At 46.6% G+C, this 18,638-nt stretch overlaps 1 protein-coding gene across 1 annotated transcript; it reads right to left on the bottom strand.

Moving 5' to 3' along the window:
- Positions 1–14: 14 nt before the first annotated feature.
- Positions 15–18,563, bottom strand: LOC117651965 (E3 ubiquitin-protein ligase HUWE1). Its single transcript, XM_034396592.1, has 40 exons — positions 18,380–18,563; positions 17,328–17,432; positions 17,037–17,255; positions 16,706–16,945; positions 16,534–16,596; positions 16,192–16,455; positions 15,842–16,113; positions 15,448–15,751; positions 15,258–15,359; positions 15,052–15,173; positions 14,488–14,959; positions 14,138–14,407; positions 13,747–14,046; positions 13,487–13,663; positions 13,153–13,401; positions 12,602–13,066; positions 12,221–12,507; positions 10,083–12,136; positions 6,992–9,999; positions 6,416–6,808; positions 6,148–6,334; positions 5,771–6,045; positions 5,549–5,691; positions 5,260–5,469; positions 4,887–5,173; positions 4,453–4,802; positions 4,203–4,375; positions 3,848–4,113; positions 3,636–3,763; positions 3,417–3,527; positions 3,124–3,319; positions 2,810–3,027; positions 2,420–2,717; positions 2,047–2,322; positions 1,758–1,946; positions 1,477–1,664; positions 1,261–1,394; positions 1,013–1,178; positions 729–919; positions 15–649 (listed from the first exon to the last, which is right to left on the bottom strand). Exons 2-40 carry the CDS (start codon positions 17,370–17,372, stop codon positions 547–549), a joined length of 13,395 nt encoding a protein of 4,464 aa, XP_034252483.1. The 5' UTR covers positions 17,373–17,432; positions 18,380–18,563; the 3' UTR covers positions 15–546.
- Positions 18,564–18,638: the final 75 nt, after the last annotated feature.

Below are 18,638 nucleotides of genomic sequence, written 5' to 3' on the forward strand. Positions count from 1 at the left end.
ACAAAAACACAGAGTACTTATAGTACAGAGCATGTTTTATTTATTTCATTTTAAACCAGAACAAAGTAAAAACATTTGCTATTGCAACCAGAATACTTAAAATACAAGATTTTGTAAAGAATGAGCATGATATTTTTAAAAGGAAGAGACTGACCACTTAAAACTGACTGAGGTTTGCTCTGACCACCAGAAAACAATAAGTAGCATTTAATTGCCAAAATAAACTAACTTTTAATTAAGAACTGTATATACACATAACAAAAATTACAAAATCCTTGAAGCTTACGATATAAGTGGAATAATTCCACTGTTTACAGACCATAAAAATATTGATTAGCCATCTCAAAAGCTGGCCTACAGCCTTCATATTAGAAAATAAATAACATCTGTACAGATAGCGAATCACTAGCAGACCTTACATACCACATTCAAACTACCTAGACAATTCTTCCATCACTGAAAAGGAATTAGACTGAGAATAAATTACACTATTATCACTTGAAGGAATTTTATGCAACGCTGACTCAAATTTGCACACCATACTTCTTATGCAAAACCGAAACCCTCCGAGCACTCATGGATTGCTTTGAGTAAGTTGGTGCGCAATTTATCGTATGTCTCATAAACAGGCAAATCCAACTGGTTGAAGCTGTAAAAGAGCAAACACAGTGAGTACCATGTTTTCATTTATGACAGGTCCATTCAAAGAGAGGAGCTCTTGTACTTACCATGTGTGTGCAGAAGGCAAACGATCCGTGGAACGATCGTCGCGATGGATCTGGAATTTCTGAACACCATTCATGCCCTCTAGAGCTCCAAATCCTTGCAGGGGAACCTTGGAGGTGCCAGTAACAAACTGCAGGAACTTGGCTCTGTCTGCGTGATCCAACGACCTTAAGGCCCGCCAGAACCACTGAATCTGAAAAAGTAGATTAACCAGAATTAGAACTAGGACATTGGACCTTGAAAAATCATTAAACTCAACTATCTGCACTGGGACTGAGAAACTTACCTGCAGAGAAGTTGGCTGGTACTTGTGATACTCAGTGTTAGCCTTCAAGTCTTCAATATCCACATTAGGCAGTCCAGATATGAGCAACTCCAACTCTTGTTCATTGAAAATGGATATGAGACGTTTAGGAATAATGTCATAAAAGCCCTCTAGGAAAGCATTCAGTCTGAAAATGAAAAGAACAATTTATGCATTTTGATTATCATGGAACACCAACTAGAAACACATTTTAATGCATTTCCACTCACTGCTTTCTAATAGCCCCAGTCATTTTCATCTGACACACAAGGCGAATATAGTCCATCTTGTTTTCTTCAGTTACACCAATGTTCCTTCCATTAGGGATCAGGTCTCGTACTTCTGTTACTCCAAACTCTTGAACCTAGTTGGAAAATACCTCATAGATTAGAAAAGAAAAGTCCTAAAGGGGCTATGAAGTCATTGACTGAATAGTATTGACATACCTCTGCACTGAATGTAAGATCATAGCCAAGAGCACTGACATGATTTTCCATTAGGTACACTAATCCTTGATAGAAGCTGTAGTCTTCACTTTCCATATCAGTGTACTTGACAAGGATTCCTAAAATGTGTTTGTAGAATGACCTTGTGAAGTAGCATTCTAACAATTTGTTATCATAGATTGCTTTAGCTGAAATTAAGACAACAATTATGAGTTATATTAAAGATAAAATTAATTAATTATTATTAAATGATGTATGCCTGATTAATAATTATTACTTACCAATAACTCTTCCCACAAATTTGAAATAGCAAAGATGATTTGGATTGCAATGTGATGAAGAGTTAATCATGTATGTTACTCTATCACCAGGTGAAGTTGTGAACAGAGCATACATGGGGTTGAAGATTTCTCGGGAAATAATAACATACCACTCTCTCAACAGGCCACCTGCATCTTGACCTTCCTCACCTTAAAAAAAAAAAAAAGTGGTCAATGAATAAATGTAAATGATAAATACACACACACAGACTAGGTTGGGTTAGATGTACAAACAGAACAAGAGTTGTACCTTCAAACACTATATAGAACCGATTTTTCCATTCTTCCACAGGCCTTCGTTGCAATTCACGGAATGAATCTTCAAATACATTGGAACGTCTAACATGAACTGCAAGTTCCTCTCTGCGCAATCCTTCATCAAGGCGCTCCAATTCTGTACGGAAGTAGCGCCTCTTCACATCAAAGTCCAAAATTCGCACATGATCCACAAGGCCAGCAAATGGACCATCTGCCAAAGGTGCTGTTGATTGGCGCAGGATTTGGTTAAGGACAGTACGGTGTGTTTCTGGAAGCAATCACAAAGACTGAGATAAAAACCTGTCACAACATAACTTAAAAAAAAAAAAAAAAAAAAAAAAAAAAGCCATGCAATCAAAGCTTACCAGCAAATTTGAGGAACTTCTGTTGGTCTGGGGAAAGCGCTGGCGCAAGAGTGGCATTTTCTAACGCCAAGGAAGCAGAGGCAGCCTCCTCAGCACTTGAACTGGCAGCCGCAGCCCCGCTGGCCGACGCTCCTTGACCAGCTGCTTGCGGTTGGGCCTGTGTTCCTACTCGAGCGGCAGGGGCTTCAGCAACCAGGTCCACCCCAGGGTTGGCACGACTACTCGAACTGGAAGACCTTTCACGATCCCTCTCCGATGATGGAGGGGCATGCACCAAAAAGAACGCCTCAACAGCAGGCTGGAAAAGAGATGCATCAAAATAAGAGATGAAAAACACAAAATAAATAAAATTAAATATCAGTAAGAATAACAAGTATAAGACCAACTAACCTGTAGCATCAGGACAGCGTGGTGGTCTGGAGTGTCAGCTAGCTGCAGCAGGCATGTGCTCAGCGTTTCCCACAGGCTGTCGAGCCTCAACTGTTCACTAAGGTTCGGAAGAGCTGGTCCCTCTTCAGTCTCAACCTCGTCTTCATCATCAGGCTCATCCTCATCATCCTCCGAATCCAACTCTTCGTCTGGATGTGGCTGTTGTGGCCTGTTGGGATCTGCACAAAAAGATGAAAGTCATGATTCCACCGTAGGCTACATTGCTGAATGCACTAAACCACGAGAGGACAAGACTGCCCAGGATCGTCACTTACTGATGAAGTGGATAAAGCCGCTGCGATGCTCCGGCGCAAGGATGGGCTCCATCTGGCGGTGCTCTGCCGCAACCGGAACCGGAACCACAACCTGGAACTCCCCAGAGCCCGCTGGCGCTTCGGGGGGAACTCCGGGCGGCGAGGACGTGTCCATGGTGTCGGCCTCGGCGTCGGCAGCGGGGACCACTTCCTGAGCCTGCAAAAAAAAAATGAACGAATGAAAAATGGAACGATCAAACGATGCTCGCCGGACGGAATACTGGCGGGAGCGGACTTTGTAAAACTGTAGGCACCTGTTCCTGCTGCGGGGCGGCGGCGGGCGCGGTGGCGGGCGAGGCGGGCACCAGGCGCACGCGGCAGCTGGCGCGGCTGCCTCTGCTGCCCCTGGCGCGGCCCACCGGGGTCTCGGCGGGCAGGGCGTCCGGGTCCGCGTCGGGCAGCGGCGCTGGCGGCCGCACCCTCGGCGCCGCCATCAGCGTCTCGGCCGCGGGCGCCGCGCCGCCGGTCGCGGGGGTGCCGGCCGCGGTGGATTGGTCGGCGGCGGCAACCGTGGCGGCAGCGCCCTCGACGGGAGGGGCCGCGGCCTGGGCGTCGGACGAGGAGCCAGCAGCCACCAGAGCATCGGTTTCCATCCGCTCAACTGATAAACAAAACACGGAACGTCAGTGCACGCCAACAAAAAAAAAGCGCGCTACAATAGCTCGTGATCAACGTCAAGTATTACCGGATGGTACACTAGGAGGCGGGGCGGAGGGAGCTGTGACTGGAGTCGACGAATTGGCTGGTTGGTGTGTTGAGTCGAAACGAGGCGTCTTCTTCTTGCTGGCCAAGCGCACCGCCTCGCGCAGCTGGATGATGACCTTGAGCATCCGCAGGAAGAAGGCTTGGCTGGATGTTTTGGACGTCAGAGGTGCCATGCTCGGAAGCTGGAGGTCCATGCCACCTTTCAGTTTGGTAGGTGCAGTCACAACCACGGTGTCATTTGTAAACCTGTAACATGCAAAAGTTAGATTGCTAATCAGGAATAAAGTTTTGAAAAGTTACACACCTCGCCTCTTCCTGGCTTTAATAGAACGTACCTATCATGCAGAAGACCCCTTTCAGGACGAGCCACAGAGTTATCGTCTGTGCTAGTGCTGTCTTCTCGCACTCTCTTTTGGTTGAGAGAAGATAGCTCTCCAATCAGGGATGCTATGTGTTCTTGGACTGTGTAAGCAAGTTTCATTGCTCCTTCCAAAAGCAGTCTTAAAATCTGTGGAAGGAAAGCAGTGGTTACAAACCAAAATTTATTGAAAGTAGAAAGTGCATGGATAAATAAAAGATAATTACCATTTCTCTCATAGCATCATTATAGCTAGCAAGATTTAAAAGCAAGGCAGTCGTATCTTCTAGACCCTCTTCAGAGCAAGATTTGGATGTCAGAACTTGCACTGCAAGTCTGACCTGATTTTCAACCATTGGAGGAGCATGTGGGTTTGGTTCTGCTAGGCCAAGAGAGACTAAGGACAGCAGTCTAAGGAGCTTGTCTGTGAGAACAGTTGACCGTTTAACAACTTCGCAATCCAACATTGGCAACAACTGGCCAAAAGCTGAAGCTTCGAAATTGGTAGGGTGGGATGAGTCAGCTTCATTGTTGCGCTCTACTCCGGCACTACTATTGGATCTTGACAGGTTTTTTCCTGAAATAGATAGAAAAACATCAACCATGAATAACAAATAAAATTAAAAAGAAGAAATATTAAAGATATGCACAATTAACCCACCTTTCCGTGAAGAGCTGGCACTATCCAGTCTCAAGAGAAGCTCCCAGAACTCATTTGGAGGGGTTGTAGTTGAGCCAGAAGTAGAAGCAACAGCAGTGGAAGTGGAAGGGCCACTGCTAGTTCCCTCTCCGGCAGACGAGCTTGGCGTTGTTCCCTGAATGGATGAAGCGCGGCTTCTTGTTTCCACTCCAACCCTCTCTTGGGGTGACTCTTGATCTTTGGGTCGAGCTGGGAGGAAATACCCAGGGAAACTTTTGGCTAGTGAAATAAGCAGGTCCAAGGCATGTCTGCAAAAGAATTAAATGATTAACAAGGGTGAGATAATTACTTCCAAAAGTAATGCAAAAATTACTGACTGAAATTTTTGACCCACCTGCACACTATCGGGGCAGCTTGCCGGTGCACGGCAATAGCAGTGGATGTAGAGTTACGCTCATAGCCCCTCTTGCCAGATGGCGGTCTTTGGATATGGAAAATGTTGGCCCGACATCCCAGAGCAGCATCCACACTCACATTCAACCAGGAAGTTCCACCTTGCAGTCTGACATTTACACTGCCAGTGTTTCCAGTGGCTCCACTTCCACTGAGAGAAACATGAGACAAATGTAACGAACACATCACAGGACTCTCCAAATGCACCACCAGATAAAATGGCAACTCACCTCTTGGATGCATCAGCTGCTTGTTTGGCTTGAGATGCGCGTGTTGTTCGCTTTGATTTGGCAGGAGTCTCAGTCGATGGCAAGGCCGGCAGAATTTCAGCAACTCTTGACTCGTTACTTCTTTCCAGAATAGACAACAGTGCCTGTAAATAATTCCATAATAAGCAAATGTCCATAGCAACACAGATAGATAGTCAATTTCAGAAAAACTCCGTGACTCACTTTGATGATCCAATCCCTGGTCTGATAGTGATAGCACAGATTCCTGAACACCCTGTGAAGTCTGCCTGTGTTTAGTCTTGGTTCATCCAAGAACAGAAGCACAAGGAGACAGCTCAGGGCCTCATGGTCTAGCAGAGGTCGGCCTCTTGCTCTGATATTAGTGGTTGCTGCCGAAGACAACGCTAGAGCAGCCTGCTCTCGGTCACTCCAGTTTCCAGTCATCCACCGACTTTGTTGAGGAACAGTCTGGATGGCATATCGCGTAACAGGGCGACCTAAAACAAATTCAAATTTAAGAGAGTTGTATTAGTACATTTACATTTGAGAAAAACCTGACACACAAATAATAAAAGTAAATAATTTGGTTAGGTACTCACGACTACCTGAAGCAGCCTGATGACTACGAAGGATTTGCGATAGGGTGCTCTGACCAGGATGTGAAGTGAAGAACCTGTCTTGCATGTGCCTGTTGCGGGACTCCCATTCACGCCTCAAACTCTGAGCCTCAGCAGCAAGATCTGGAGGCAATGCTGCGATCTGGGAATCTTCCATGTCTGCCAAAATCTGCGGAAAACAATAGAGGATGTCAATCACGATAGCAACCCTTGGCGATAACAAATCAAAGGAAACACTTGGCTAACGTACAGCTTGGCGAAGAGACGGAGCAAGGTTCTGGAAGAAGGCGGCCGTGTCGACGGGGTCCTCCGGGTTGGCGCTGGCTGCGGCGTGCCTCTGCTGCTCCAGCCGCTGCTGCGACAGCACCTCCTCCTGGATGGCGGGCGGCAGGGCGGCCAGGAACTCGGGGTTCACCTGGGTGATGCCGGCGCTGGTGCCCGCGGCCTGCGTCTCCAGAGTCTGCTGCCGGATGCGCTGCAGCCGCAGTTGCTCGGCGATCACCTCCTCGCGCATGTCCTCCGGGAGCGCGGCCAGGAAGGACGGGTCCACGCCCTCGGGCAGCTCCGGCGCGCCAGAGCCTGAGCCTGAGGGCGCACTGCTGCCACTGGCCACCGCGGTGCCCGAAGTGCTGGGCCCGGCGGCCTCGGCGAGGGCCAGCGCGGCCGCCAGGGCCTCGTTGGCCAGCTTCTGCTGCTCGTCGCCGGCCTCCGCAGCGCCAACTGCACCGGAAGCCTCGGGTGCTGCAGCGGCCGGCCCGGCCTCCACCACGGCCTCGGTCGCGGGGGCGGGGGCGGGCACCGCGGCGTCGGCTGGGGCGTCGCTGGCCGCGGGGTCGGCGACGTCGTCGGGCTTGGGGCTGAGCGCCTCGGCGGCCGGGGCGGAGGGGGCCTCCACGTCCGGCGAGGCTGGGGTGTCTGGGATCTCCTCGGTGGGGCCTTGGCTCTGGCCCGGGGCCACCGTCACGGCCTGCACGTTCATCACGTCGGACGGCGTTGTGGTCGGCGAGCCCGCCGTCACCAGGTCGGACGACGCGGCCGCCGGCACAGCCGGGGCCACGACTGGAGGCGCCGCCGCCAAGTCCTGCACGGTCCAGGTGCTTTCCCCGGCGCTGGGCTGCTGCTGCTGCTCGGTGGGGGCCGCCACTGGGGCCGCCACTGGGGCTGCGCCCTGGTCGGGGCCGCCGTACGCAGGGCCCAGGTAGTTGGCGAACGACTCCAGCATGCGGTTGGTGGCGTTCTGCTCGCGGCTGCCGTTCTGCTCGCGGGTCGCGATCACCTCGGCGATGGTGTCCGCCATGAGCGGCGAGGGGGTTTCCATGCTGGCGTTTTCGGGCAACGTCGCTGGAATACTCTGCACCTCCATCCCCTGCTCCTTGCCGGCTTCAGGGTCTCCTTTGGCGGCGCGCTTCTTACGAGCCACCTCTTCACATTTTTTCTGCTCTTCTACTTGCTTCTTCATTTTCTGCTGACGCTCGTGCAACTCTTCATCTCTATGCTTCTTCAGAATGCCGACAAGACTGTGGGCCACGACAAACACCAAATCAGCAGAGCACTCTCCGTCAAGTAGTTTCGACTCTTCGTTCCACCAGTTTAGGGCAGTAGGGGTGTTGCTCATTGTCACTGCCAAACCTGGACCCAGCAAATAACCTGACTGGTCAACAAAGTCAATTTGTTCCTCTTCTCCATTTGTCAAAATTCCCAGACCATGGTCCATGAGAACCACTCGAGAATCTCTAACAGAGTTGGCGAGGGCTTGCCCAGCTGCAGTGGCCAATGGAAGACTTCCTGCAAGTGGTCCTAGCAAACGTTGAAGGATCACTGGAGGGTTGGGATTTCGCATGTTGAGTTGTAGATATTGGTAACGGCGTTGCCTATTGGTCCTTTGGCTTCGCGTGTTTGAAAGATTGTTGGACTCATTGCTATGTCGAGTGTTGAGAAGAGGATGAACATGAGGACCTGGGTTGATTCCACCTGCAGCATTGTCATTCCCATTGTTTACATCTTCAAATATTCCAAAAGGTAGAGGGAAAGTGCTGGTGTTCCAAGGAACAAGCGGCCCACTAGGATCTGGATCAGAGTACTGAATCATTAAAATGTCCTCATTGTCTCGGTCCAGACCAGGAATGCGCATCACACCTTCATCTGAGGGGAATATCTCCAAGTTATCAGCCTCATAACCACCATCCTCTCCATTTTGCTGAACATCATCTCCGTTGTCTCCATCGTCGTCGTCATCATCATCTTCGTCGTCATCCTCATCTTCATCTCCACTACTACTGGAAGAACTGCTTGAACTTGAACTGCTCTCATTGTCATTCTCACCTTGATCTTCACCCTCTGCAGACTGATTGCTGCCAGAGTCTGAGCTTTCATCATCGATGTGGTCTTCCTGCTCAGTGAACAATGTGTTACGGTGACAGGTAAGCAGCTCCTCATTTCGGGCTTCAACATCCATAGCCTCAGTTTGATTCACAAATGCTGATGACGTAGATCCTTGCCTCTCTCTACTGACCAGAACATCCATGAGGTCATCCAGGCAAGGCTCGTCTCCTTCCTGCTGTTGTCGGTTCTCATTGTTAGGCTCCATGCTTTCAGTGGCTCCTGAAACATCGTGATCGGTATTGTCGGGGTCTTCTGCTGCATCCTCACCTTGAGCATGAGTGGTGCCAGAAGTAGGTGTTCCTGGCAAAGCCAAGGGATCCACATCCAGGGACTGAATCTTGGAGCGAGCAAGTTTCAGCATGGCTGAAGTTCCTGGTGACGGCTGAGCCATGATTCTTGACAGCGTTTCCAAGGGTTTCAGTGCTGCATTTACAGTGGATGCTGTGTTGGGGCTTGACAGATCCAAGCTGTGGACAACACGAGCTAAGTCTGTCACCAAGCCTCTCCTCACCATAATGCGTACCATGTTGTTGACACCATTGATCTGCTGAGACCGAAGTCCAAGAGGGTTCTGGGCATTTTGAGATGTAGTGGTGCTTGGTGGGCAATTTTCAATCATTGTAGATATGAGCACAGCTAGAGCCTGGATTTGGCTGCTCTTCTCTGCAGACTCTGGCATTTGTAGGGTTCGAGCTAAGGCATTCTTGACCTCTACCACCAATGTGGTTTGGGCTGTGCAAGAATGAGTGCATGATGCCAATGCAGCAACAAGCATACGCACCATATTGGGACATTCTCGGTCTGCTTTGTTCTCATGAGCAGGGAGAAGATTATCTAAAAGGAAAGCCAGGGCTGAACAATCTTCTGTAATTAATTCACTCTGTCCAGCGGAATAGTGGTAATCTGTGATCAACTTAGCACAGGGTGCATAAGAACGCACAGCTTCCGCCAACAATCTCAGGATACTGGATTTGGGAAGAAGAGGAAGTCGCTTCTCTTCTTTGTGTTGAGGAGTAGAGCTGAGTGGGTCTTCTTTGTTTTTCTTGGAGTCATCTCCATTAGCTGCTGCGCTGCTGCTCTGGTTGGTATTTGCAGCAGCCGCAGCTCCCTCTGCGAGTAAATCTTGCGGAATTTCTCTTGGAACAAACAACTGAACAGCAGCAATAGAACTCCCAGCGTTGTATTGGGTGGCAGCAGAAATGTTCCCTTCAGAAACTTCAGCAGCTAGCACACCCTGCTGTGCAATGTTATCTGTCTGCTGCTGCTCATCGTGTTGCATACACAAAGGAGTTGAAGGATTAGTGGTCGCTTCTTCTTTCTTAACTGGCTCTTTGGCAAGCGCATTGAGGAGGTCGAAGATGACGCTCTGGGAAACTCGCTCATGCATTGGTACTGGTGTGTGTGGACCGGTAGGCAGGCACTTCAACAACAATCTAGTGTCTTCTAGGTCATCTAAAAAATATAAAAGGAAGAAAACATTATTTTGAGCTTATGACAGCAACTAAAATAGAGAATAAACTTTTGTAAACACTTACATCGAGGTTTGTGAAGAGAAATATCCACTCGAAGAAGGCGTTCTGCAGTGGATTTGAAGACTTCAGGCTGGCGACAAATAGCTGAAGAACACATTCTGAACATGTACATCAGTTCTTTGTAGGTTGCAGGGATATTTGGCTGAGTCATGGACCTGAGGACCTTTTCCATTGCCAGTGAAAGAGTAGTTGATTCCTCCATGACATGTCGAATGATGAGGGTACACAGTTGTAAAAACGCATTGAAAGAAGAGGTCTGAGTGAGATCAAGCAGCATTCTGACACCACCCAACTCAGCAAAAAGACTAGCCAACTTGAAATCACGAGTCAGTCTAAGGCATACTCTCATGGCTGCATGTAGGGCATCATTATTAACTGGAATACTCAGTAACTGTACACATGCTTTGATAATACTGGCACAGTCATCATATGAAAGATTTTGGATAGGAGTATTCCGCTTGGACTCCAACTCATTGTTGGCTGCAGGAATGTCACTTTCGATTGAATCATCAATCTCCATTTCCATGCCCAACTCCTCTCGTCGGGAGCGTACTTCTTCACGGTAAGTATCAAGCATTGACATGATGACAGGGCGTCGATTACCACTTCCTTCATTGACTTGCAACATAGAACTGAACTGAATGACATAGCGTCTCCTGCCACAGCTTATACGGGCTAATGGCTCTCCACTCCAGTACGCATCATTAATGATTTTGTTGTTCACAGTTGAATACGGTGTCCATCTCCCGTTTGTAGGGTCAAACCATCTCCAAAGTCTGGTGGAAACTTTGTGCATTGCTTCTTTGCGTTGGGTGGCCAATGCAACTTTTTCCAAGAGGTCCAGCATTAACAACAATGGAGCAAGCCATTTAGGTGTGAGGCCAGACACATCTTTGCATTCAACTAACACAGCAGAACCTTCTTTCAGTAGAGTTAGCAATGGAACCAGTATTCCAGAACGTTGCACGGCCAAAGCACAAGGAGTGCGCATTTCATGCATCATAGGTCCTTCAAAGAGGAGAGTGAACAGATGAATTCTGACTGCTGCCTTATAAGCAGCAGGTGATACATGCAAATAGGTGTCAACTTGAACACGGGGGCTTTCACTATTTCTCTCACTATTTATAGAGTTGAGAAGGAATGACACTTTCTCAGATATTTCGTTAGTCATCATATCTAGCATCTCATTGCGGAACTGATCCCCATTACGTTTTGTAATCGTTACTAGAAGATCACACACTCTGTAGACAGTATCGGGCAACATGTCTAGAAGTGCAAGGCAGGTAGAAAGGGCAGAGTTTGTGAAGTTATCAATTTCTTCAGTGGATAGGGGTTCTGGATCCATTTCTTGATCCTTTTCAGCAGCTGAAGCTTCTAGACCAGTATCTCCAAGTGACATGGCAATAGCTCTCAGCATTTGATCATCTTCAGACATTTCTGCATCAATAGCGGCAGCAGAGGAGGAAGAGCGTGCATGAGGTGTGGGGTGGTTCAAGAGATAATCTGTGGCTTGCTCAAGGGTGGTACACTGTCCCAAGGCTTCCTCACAAAGTTCTCTGGAGAATCCCATGTCTAGTAGGGATCGCAGGTGTTCTTGATTGATTTGAGGAGCCGCTGGCTCCCCGGGCCTTCGCGCCAAGGCGGACCCTGACGCTCCTTCAGTGGTTGCTTCAGTTTTCTTTGCCTCTTCATCCTTCACTTGCTTTTCTTGCATGAGCTTCTCACCACGCAGGATATGGCGCAAGATGGCCAACATAGATTCAGACATCCTTGCACCATATGTTTTCAATGGTTTCCTTCCCCACATCAACATGACTGCATCGAATGCCATCTTATGGATGTTGCTCAAATACTGATAGGGGTCAAATGGCTTCTGCATACTTGCCACCTTGTTGATGGCGTGAGGGGAATCCAGAATGGCCCTAGGATTCACCATCTTCTCCAGCAGTAGAAGCCAAACATCAAGAAATTCACCAGTTCCTTCAGGCAGGTCTGGGCTTTCCAGTCCGTATTCCAGAGGAATGGTATACCCAGCAGATAAGGCCCAACGGAAAGTTCTGCAAAAATGTCACGGCAAAATAATTTTAAACATCCCAACAATAAATTTGAAGTTGAGAGATATATAGAAGATCGGTACTCACTCAAAGAAATTTTCAAGACCTCCAAAGTTGGCAAAATTTTGCAACATCAGATGGTATGGATACTTCTTCTCATCAAACAGCATGGGCGTGGTGAAGCCCACGGAGCAGATGAGGAAGGTAAGCCGCACCTTTGGGATAGGAGTAGATGGCAGCAGGCTGTAATCCAGACCTCGGGCTAGAAGAGAGTTCAATGAAGTGGCAACAGCGCGTGCACATGGTGTTGGTTGAGCTGGAGCATTGGGTCCTGGTTGAGTGCGACGGCGATTGATAGGAGAACCCACACACAGCTAAAACAAAAGGAGAGAAAAGGAAACCGCAATTAAGAAACAGTAAAAAAGTGGACACACTGCGTATTAAAAGATGACTGGAGTTGACCGATACCTTAACAAGAAGGCCAAACAATTCCGCCAAGGCTCTGCCAAGACGAGATGAAGCAGCAAGCAAAGGCTTGATGTATTTGAGTTGAGTGGGAGTGGTGCCACAGCAAGTCGTTCCTCGAGAAACTCGGCTTGGCCCTGCAGATCCAGAACCACCAGCGCCTTCCACCTCCATACTGCTACCAGGCTGCTGTTCTGTGGTACTCAGAGCTTCCATTGCAGAGGTCATGCCATTACTGCCCATGTCTGCAAGAGCAGAGCTGGAACCCTCAAGTTCATTGGCTGGTCGCAACTTCTCCATATCTTCCTTGCAGAAGTCCGAATCAGGGGGGAGTATGTCATCACTGCACAAGGCTAGAAGTAATGTGCTTTCCCACACAAGGGACACATACAGTTCTGAGAGGGCTTTCAAGACACCAAGCCCCAATTCAGAGCCCCAACTTCTGACAGAGATGGCTCTGACATCAGCCTGGAAATGGATTTTAGAACATCATAAGATGTCAGTGATTCAGAGACTACTAAGAAGTCAGTGAATAAAAAAATTGACAGGCATACCTGGCTTGTGCGGCACACATTGACAAACATAGCGACGTACGCGTGAGCAGCTGTCATAGCATGCAACAGTGGAGTTGCAGATGGTGTACTGAAAGCATTTTCTAGAGAAGGAGCTCGCACTAGTTCTTGGAGCAGAACAGAGCACAAACCACTCATAGAGCGAGATGTGTAAAGAGGTTTCAGAGAACTCAGTACTTCACTTAACTGAGTAAGACCTTGGGTTAATACGTGTTGATCATGAGCCAGATTCTGGAGGAAGGAAGAAACAAAACGCCCATTACGAAAAGATACAGATACAAATTTAAATTGTGGCCATCAACTAAAATACACATACCAAAATTGACTTGCAAACAGCGGACACACTTTGAGCTGCTCCCGTCACTGGATAGTCAACAGGGAGATTTGGAAGACCAAGAACTGACAACAGAGGCTCAAGGCCACTTTGGTTCACAAATTCACGGCAATGATCATCAGTTGAGTTGTTGCTCAGGATAGCATCGACAAACTTCATCTACAGAGAAAATAATTAAATTCATAAATATAAGGAAGACAAAAAGAATCAGGCACACAACTTGAGAAGAAAGATAAACATACCACATTGATAATGTAATCTATTAGGGCAATGGGTGTCTTTTCAGCATTACTACTTGATGTTGAAGCACTATTGATTGCGGATGACTCCACAGCTGACTGAGGTTGGTGGGAGGAGCTGGATGCTTCTTCTTCATCCTCATCATCCTCATCACTGCTGCCAGGGCCCTCTGTATTGCTGCTACTGCTGCCTCCACTGCCCTGGTTGTTGGGCGTAGCAGCAGGAGACACCTCTTGCTTGTTCTGTGCCCTCCAGCAAACATACTTAGGGTTCCGTCCAAGTGTGCAAAGTTCTTCCAGCAACTATCACAATAAAAGGAGAAAAGTATTAAAATGAAATAAGGCCACATAAAATAATGGCTGGCAAACTATTATAGCTGTATAAATATTGTACCTTTACGATAGCTGCCATTGCAGGCTGCTTCAGTGTTGGCTGATGCCTCATCAGTTCGTCCATAGCATTGCCCAAACTAGCAGCAGTGTCTCCCATGGGCTCAGAACTTCTCCTGCGTCTCATTGCAGCTAGATAGGCAGGTGATATGAGCACCTTAAATATGCGAGGGAATGGTTGGCACTTTTGGAATGCTTGAAGACCTCTAGTGTTTAAGCACAAAGCAGAAAACATATTTGGCAGGGACCCAAGAACCTCCCGTGTAGCAGGCACCTGAAATACATGATTCAAAAATGTACTTAAATAAATATCCATTGACAACATAAAAATTTAAAAATTGTCATGAGACAAACCTCTTTCACAAGAAGAGCATGCAGCACAACATCAGTCAAACCGTTGTCTTGGAGGGACGACAAGAGAGAGGGTTCTTGGAAAACATAGACTGTGACGACATCAGTCGCCAACAGAAACAGGGATGGACCGTAATACTCTGCGTTACTGATGATGTGCTTCAAGGAAGAGGGCAAGGAGCCCTCCATGACACGTCGGATGCTGTCTGAAAATGCAGGATCTTCTACTTGAATTGCTTTCTTCAAAAAATTCAGCATTGATTTGAGGAGAGCAGCTCTTTGAGGCAAGCAGGTTCTGCCCGTCTTAGCAGCACTGTAGTCGAAGTTGGGGAAAGCATCTTCCTCAGTTTCAGCTGGTTTGTCACTCTGTTCCGACTCCTGCTGCGCACTAGTATCCCCATGTCCTTCAGATGTGGAAGCGCCTTCAATTCCTTCCTCTTCACGCCTAAATGGAGATTCGGTTTCCATCTCTTGACTAGTTTTTAGAAATTCAAGAAAGTTCCAATTAGATTTATAATTTAGAAAGAAATTTAGAACTAAATTAGGAGAAACAAAGGCAACACTTACTCATCATAAATATCAGGACTCTGGGCCTCAGCCAACCTAGCTTCTTCTTCCATATCGTGGGGTTGGTGGCCAGGGGGCACAATTTCAAATGGCTGTTCTAATCTACATGTGTTGACTTCCATCTGTAACCAAATACATTTTTGTCAGAACTTACTCCCGCTCAATGCACAGTAGGCATACAAAACAATAATTATCAGACAGTCTACCTCAAGCCGATTGATGAAGCTAGTCAGACCACCATGGGCTTGGAACGCTTGCATTTCAATGTTGGTTATGAGGTCTATAACTCGGACTGCCCTTGTGACAAACTGCAAAACATAAATGAATTATTCCCTGTTGACACAGTACTTCTTCGATATCAAAACTATAAATTAGCAACATAAGGCAGCTACTTACAGTTATGTGCTCTAGTTCACTGCCAGGCCAGTTGATGACTCTAAGTAGAGACTCCATCATACCACAGCTGACAAGGGCCTCACCACCAGCTTCATAACTAGCTAGGTGATACAGGAAGCTGAACAATGCAGTAGCTAATGGAAGAGGAAACGCTGCAGGTTCAGTGCTGGAAGACGTGCTAGCTTGATTTGATGGGGCTGTTAGTGACGTAATGCAAGTTCGAACTAGGACAGGCAAGAAACCATGGTATGACCCTGCTCCTGTCACATCAATGATCATATTTAATCTTGCACCAGGTTTGCGGCTGGAATGGTTAAAAAAAGAAACAAAAATTTATCAGATTAAGGCAATTTAGCTCAATTGTGTTAGAAAGATTCCTTCAATATACACTTACTGAGGGAAGTTTGGATTCCGATCAAGGTGAATGATTGATGTGAGGGTACGAAGTGCAGCAGCTCTAATCTCAACCAGATCAGGTGATGCTATTTCAAGGAGCTCCACTAGTTCTTCCATGAGTCCAGGGTACAGAAGTGAATGAGAATTATCTGCTAAGGCATTGGAATATACCAACACAGACAGGGCTTGCAGTCGAGCTTGCACACATTGAAGTCTTCGCTGATAATTTGAGAAGCTATGAGCAAGCCGCAAATGAGTGAAGAGCAGCATCTAAAATTTTAGATAAGATTAATTAATAATTGGAAGTTTAACAGAATGTTCCAACAAACAAGAATCCTCATAACATACTTGTTTATCCTTAGGAACAGCAAATGTTGTCAAAAGCTGGTCCATCATTTGTGCTGGTGTTTTATCAAAGGTATCTATATTTTGTATATGGATGACACTGGTTGGGTTGCTAGTTCCTTTTGGTTTTGAAGTTGCCGGTGGATTCGCACCACTAATGGTAGCAGTTGGGGCTGCTGTAGCACCTCCTGCTGCAGTAGAGCTTGAAGCAGATGTGTCTTCAGCATAAAATTCAAAATGGAGAGTGGTTGCACTTGGAGGAAAATGCTGCAAGAAAAGTGTGAAGATAAGAAAATGGGGGAAGATGTGTTAAAAAATATTGGATAGTATCCCAAGTCTACTCACAGAAATGGGGAGATCTTTGCAGCAATCTGCCAGACCAAAGCCATTGTCACGGCCACCCCAGCTCTGAAAATGTAAACATGAAACTTTAGGATTCTTCCCTAGAGTTCTGACAAGGCACAATTGTATAATGAATTAAGAAAGTAGACGCAGGAAAAGAACATCAAGTACAAACCTCAGCCGAGTGAGTTAAGCGGCTTAACAAAGCTTGGCGTTTATCACTATCAAGACGGGTAATGAAGTTACTCCTTTTGCTGAACATGTAGAGAAGATTTAAAACACCAAGCACAACGTGCATATCACAGGATGAAAGAAGTGCCACCAATCTCTCCATTGAGTTGTAAAGATGTCTTGAAAAGGAATGCTCGATGAGCAATGTGGTAAAATGCAGGACCCATAGAAGCAAATCTTTCAACTGCAAAAAACATTGGTACATTAACTACTTTACTGGTACCTTTCATACACACAGGTGCTGTACATCTGAGCAAGAAACCAAATTAACATACCTCAGACTTATGAGGGAGATCACAAGCTAATGTCCATGTATTTTCACCCGCCCTCATGGCGGCTTCTTCCAGAATGCCATCACAAATATCTAAAATATCTATCCAATGATAAAGCTCACATTTTCCAAATGTCCATGAATCGATTCGCTTCAGCTCCTCCAGCAATTCTGCTGGGGAGCAGCTTCGAAGTTTTTCTATTAGTGCTTGACATTCTATAGGCTGCAAACAAGAATAGAGTAAGACACAAGAATATGAAATCAAACAGTAGTCCAATAAAGCAGTCACAATTACCACTTCAGAAGTGCTCTTTTTCAAACGACTTCTGTCTATCTTCATGATGATGCGGTTAGGGTATCAACAACAACTGAACTTTGACATTGATGTAAGTAACTGTACCTGAAACCAACCATAGGTATTACTTATTTCACACAAACGCCATAGGGCAGGAGTAATTTGTCATGATTCTAATCGGTGTGACTCATTGAAATTGGGCTAATGACATCAGAAGACAATGACCAGGACTGACTATGTCATGTTCACAATTTCACAACATTGTGGTGCCTTCTATCAAAGCATACGCAAAAGTCAAGTGATTTGATGCCTTCGATTGTAAAGCGAGAATGAGATATAGGGGACTAGAAAAAGGATGTGTTTGTAGGAAAAAAATAAATATGGGACTTGAGAAGAAGTTTGACATTGACAAAATGTCAGAAACATCCATATATGAAGAAAACGGACAAAAGCAACGTCTTTACCACAAACTCAATTGCTTGAGAGAAATGACCCAATTCAGAAAAAAAAGACAATATGACGCAAATGTAGAAACAAACAAGATGAAACTGCTTCTATGTCAAACAGGCCCTCTTGAAAACAGGTTGAAGTCAGGGAGATAAGGTAAATGCCGAAGTCCCAGAGTACACTTGCAAAACTCAAGAGGTGAGTCCGTACCTAGATGAGTACAGAAATGTTGAAATAAAAGCGATCGGCAAACCCCAAGTCTGATATTTACGCACTAAACCACGTTTTTGACCTCTCTAAAGGGACGTGCCAATGACATCAAAACAAGCCATCGGCCCATGGTAAGCGCCCACACTGTATTCCTGACGTAAAATAAAATTCCCAAATGATTGAAATAATGAACGAGAAGTGGGACCGGTAGAATGAATGAATATGACGCACAACTTCAATAGACAAGAGTCATGGTGAAACGTCTCGTCGGATCCGCCATATTTGTCACTCAAACAAAAGGCCGCAACTGAGCGTCGAGGCGAACATTTTGCAAATTTGTCCGAGTTCTGATAAGGAAACTTTGAGTAAAGCCACAAGAGGGAGCGCGCTATTACCTTCATCTTCCGTTTCTAGAACATTGATTACTCTAATATCACGAATATCAACACTTTGGTCGCAACCTTCTCACTGATGAAATGCTGCTTACAATACTGTGTACAGATGTCAGCACTGTATGAAAACAATTGACTGGTCAATGCGGGAACTGTTGAGCGGATCGGATGAACGCGCGGCGACCCAAACCGACCACCTTTGTATATTTGGCACAGAATGATCTGCGCAACCCGTTCCTTGAAGCGCAATAATGGTCAGGCT

The sequence above is a fragment of the Thrips palmi genome, unplaced genomic scaffold (genome assembly GCF_012932325.1).
Source record: "Thrips palmi isolate BJ-2018 unplaced genomic scaffold, TpBJ-2018v1 HiC_scaffold_6, whole genome shotgun sequence".
NCBI lineage: Eukaryota > Metazoa > Arthropoda > Insecta > Thysanoptera > Thripidae > Thrips > Thrips palmi.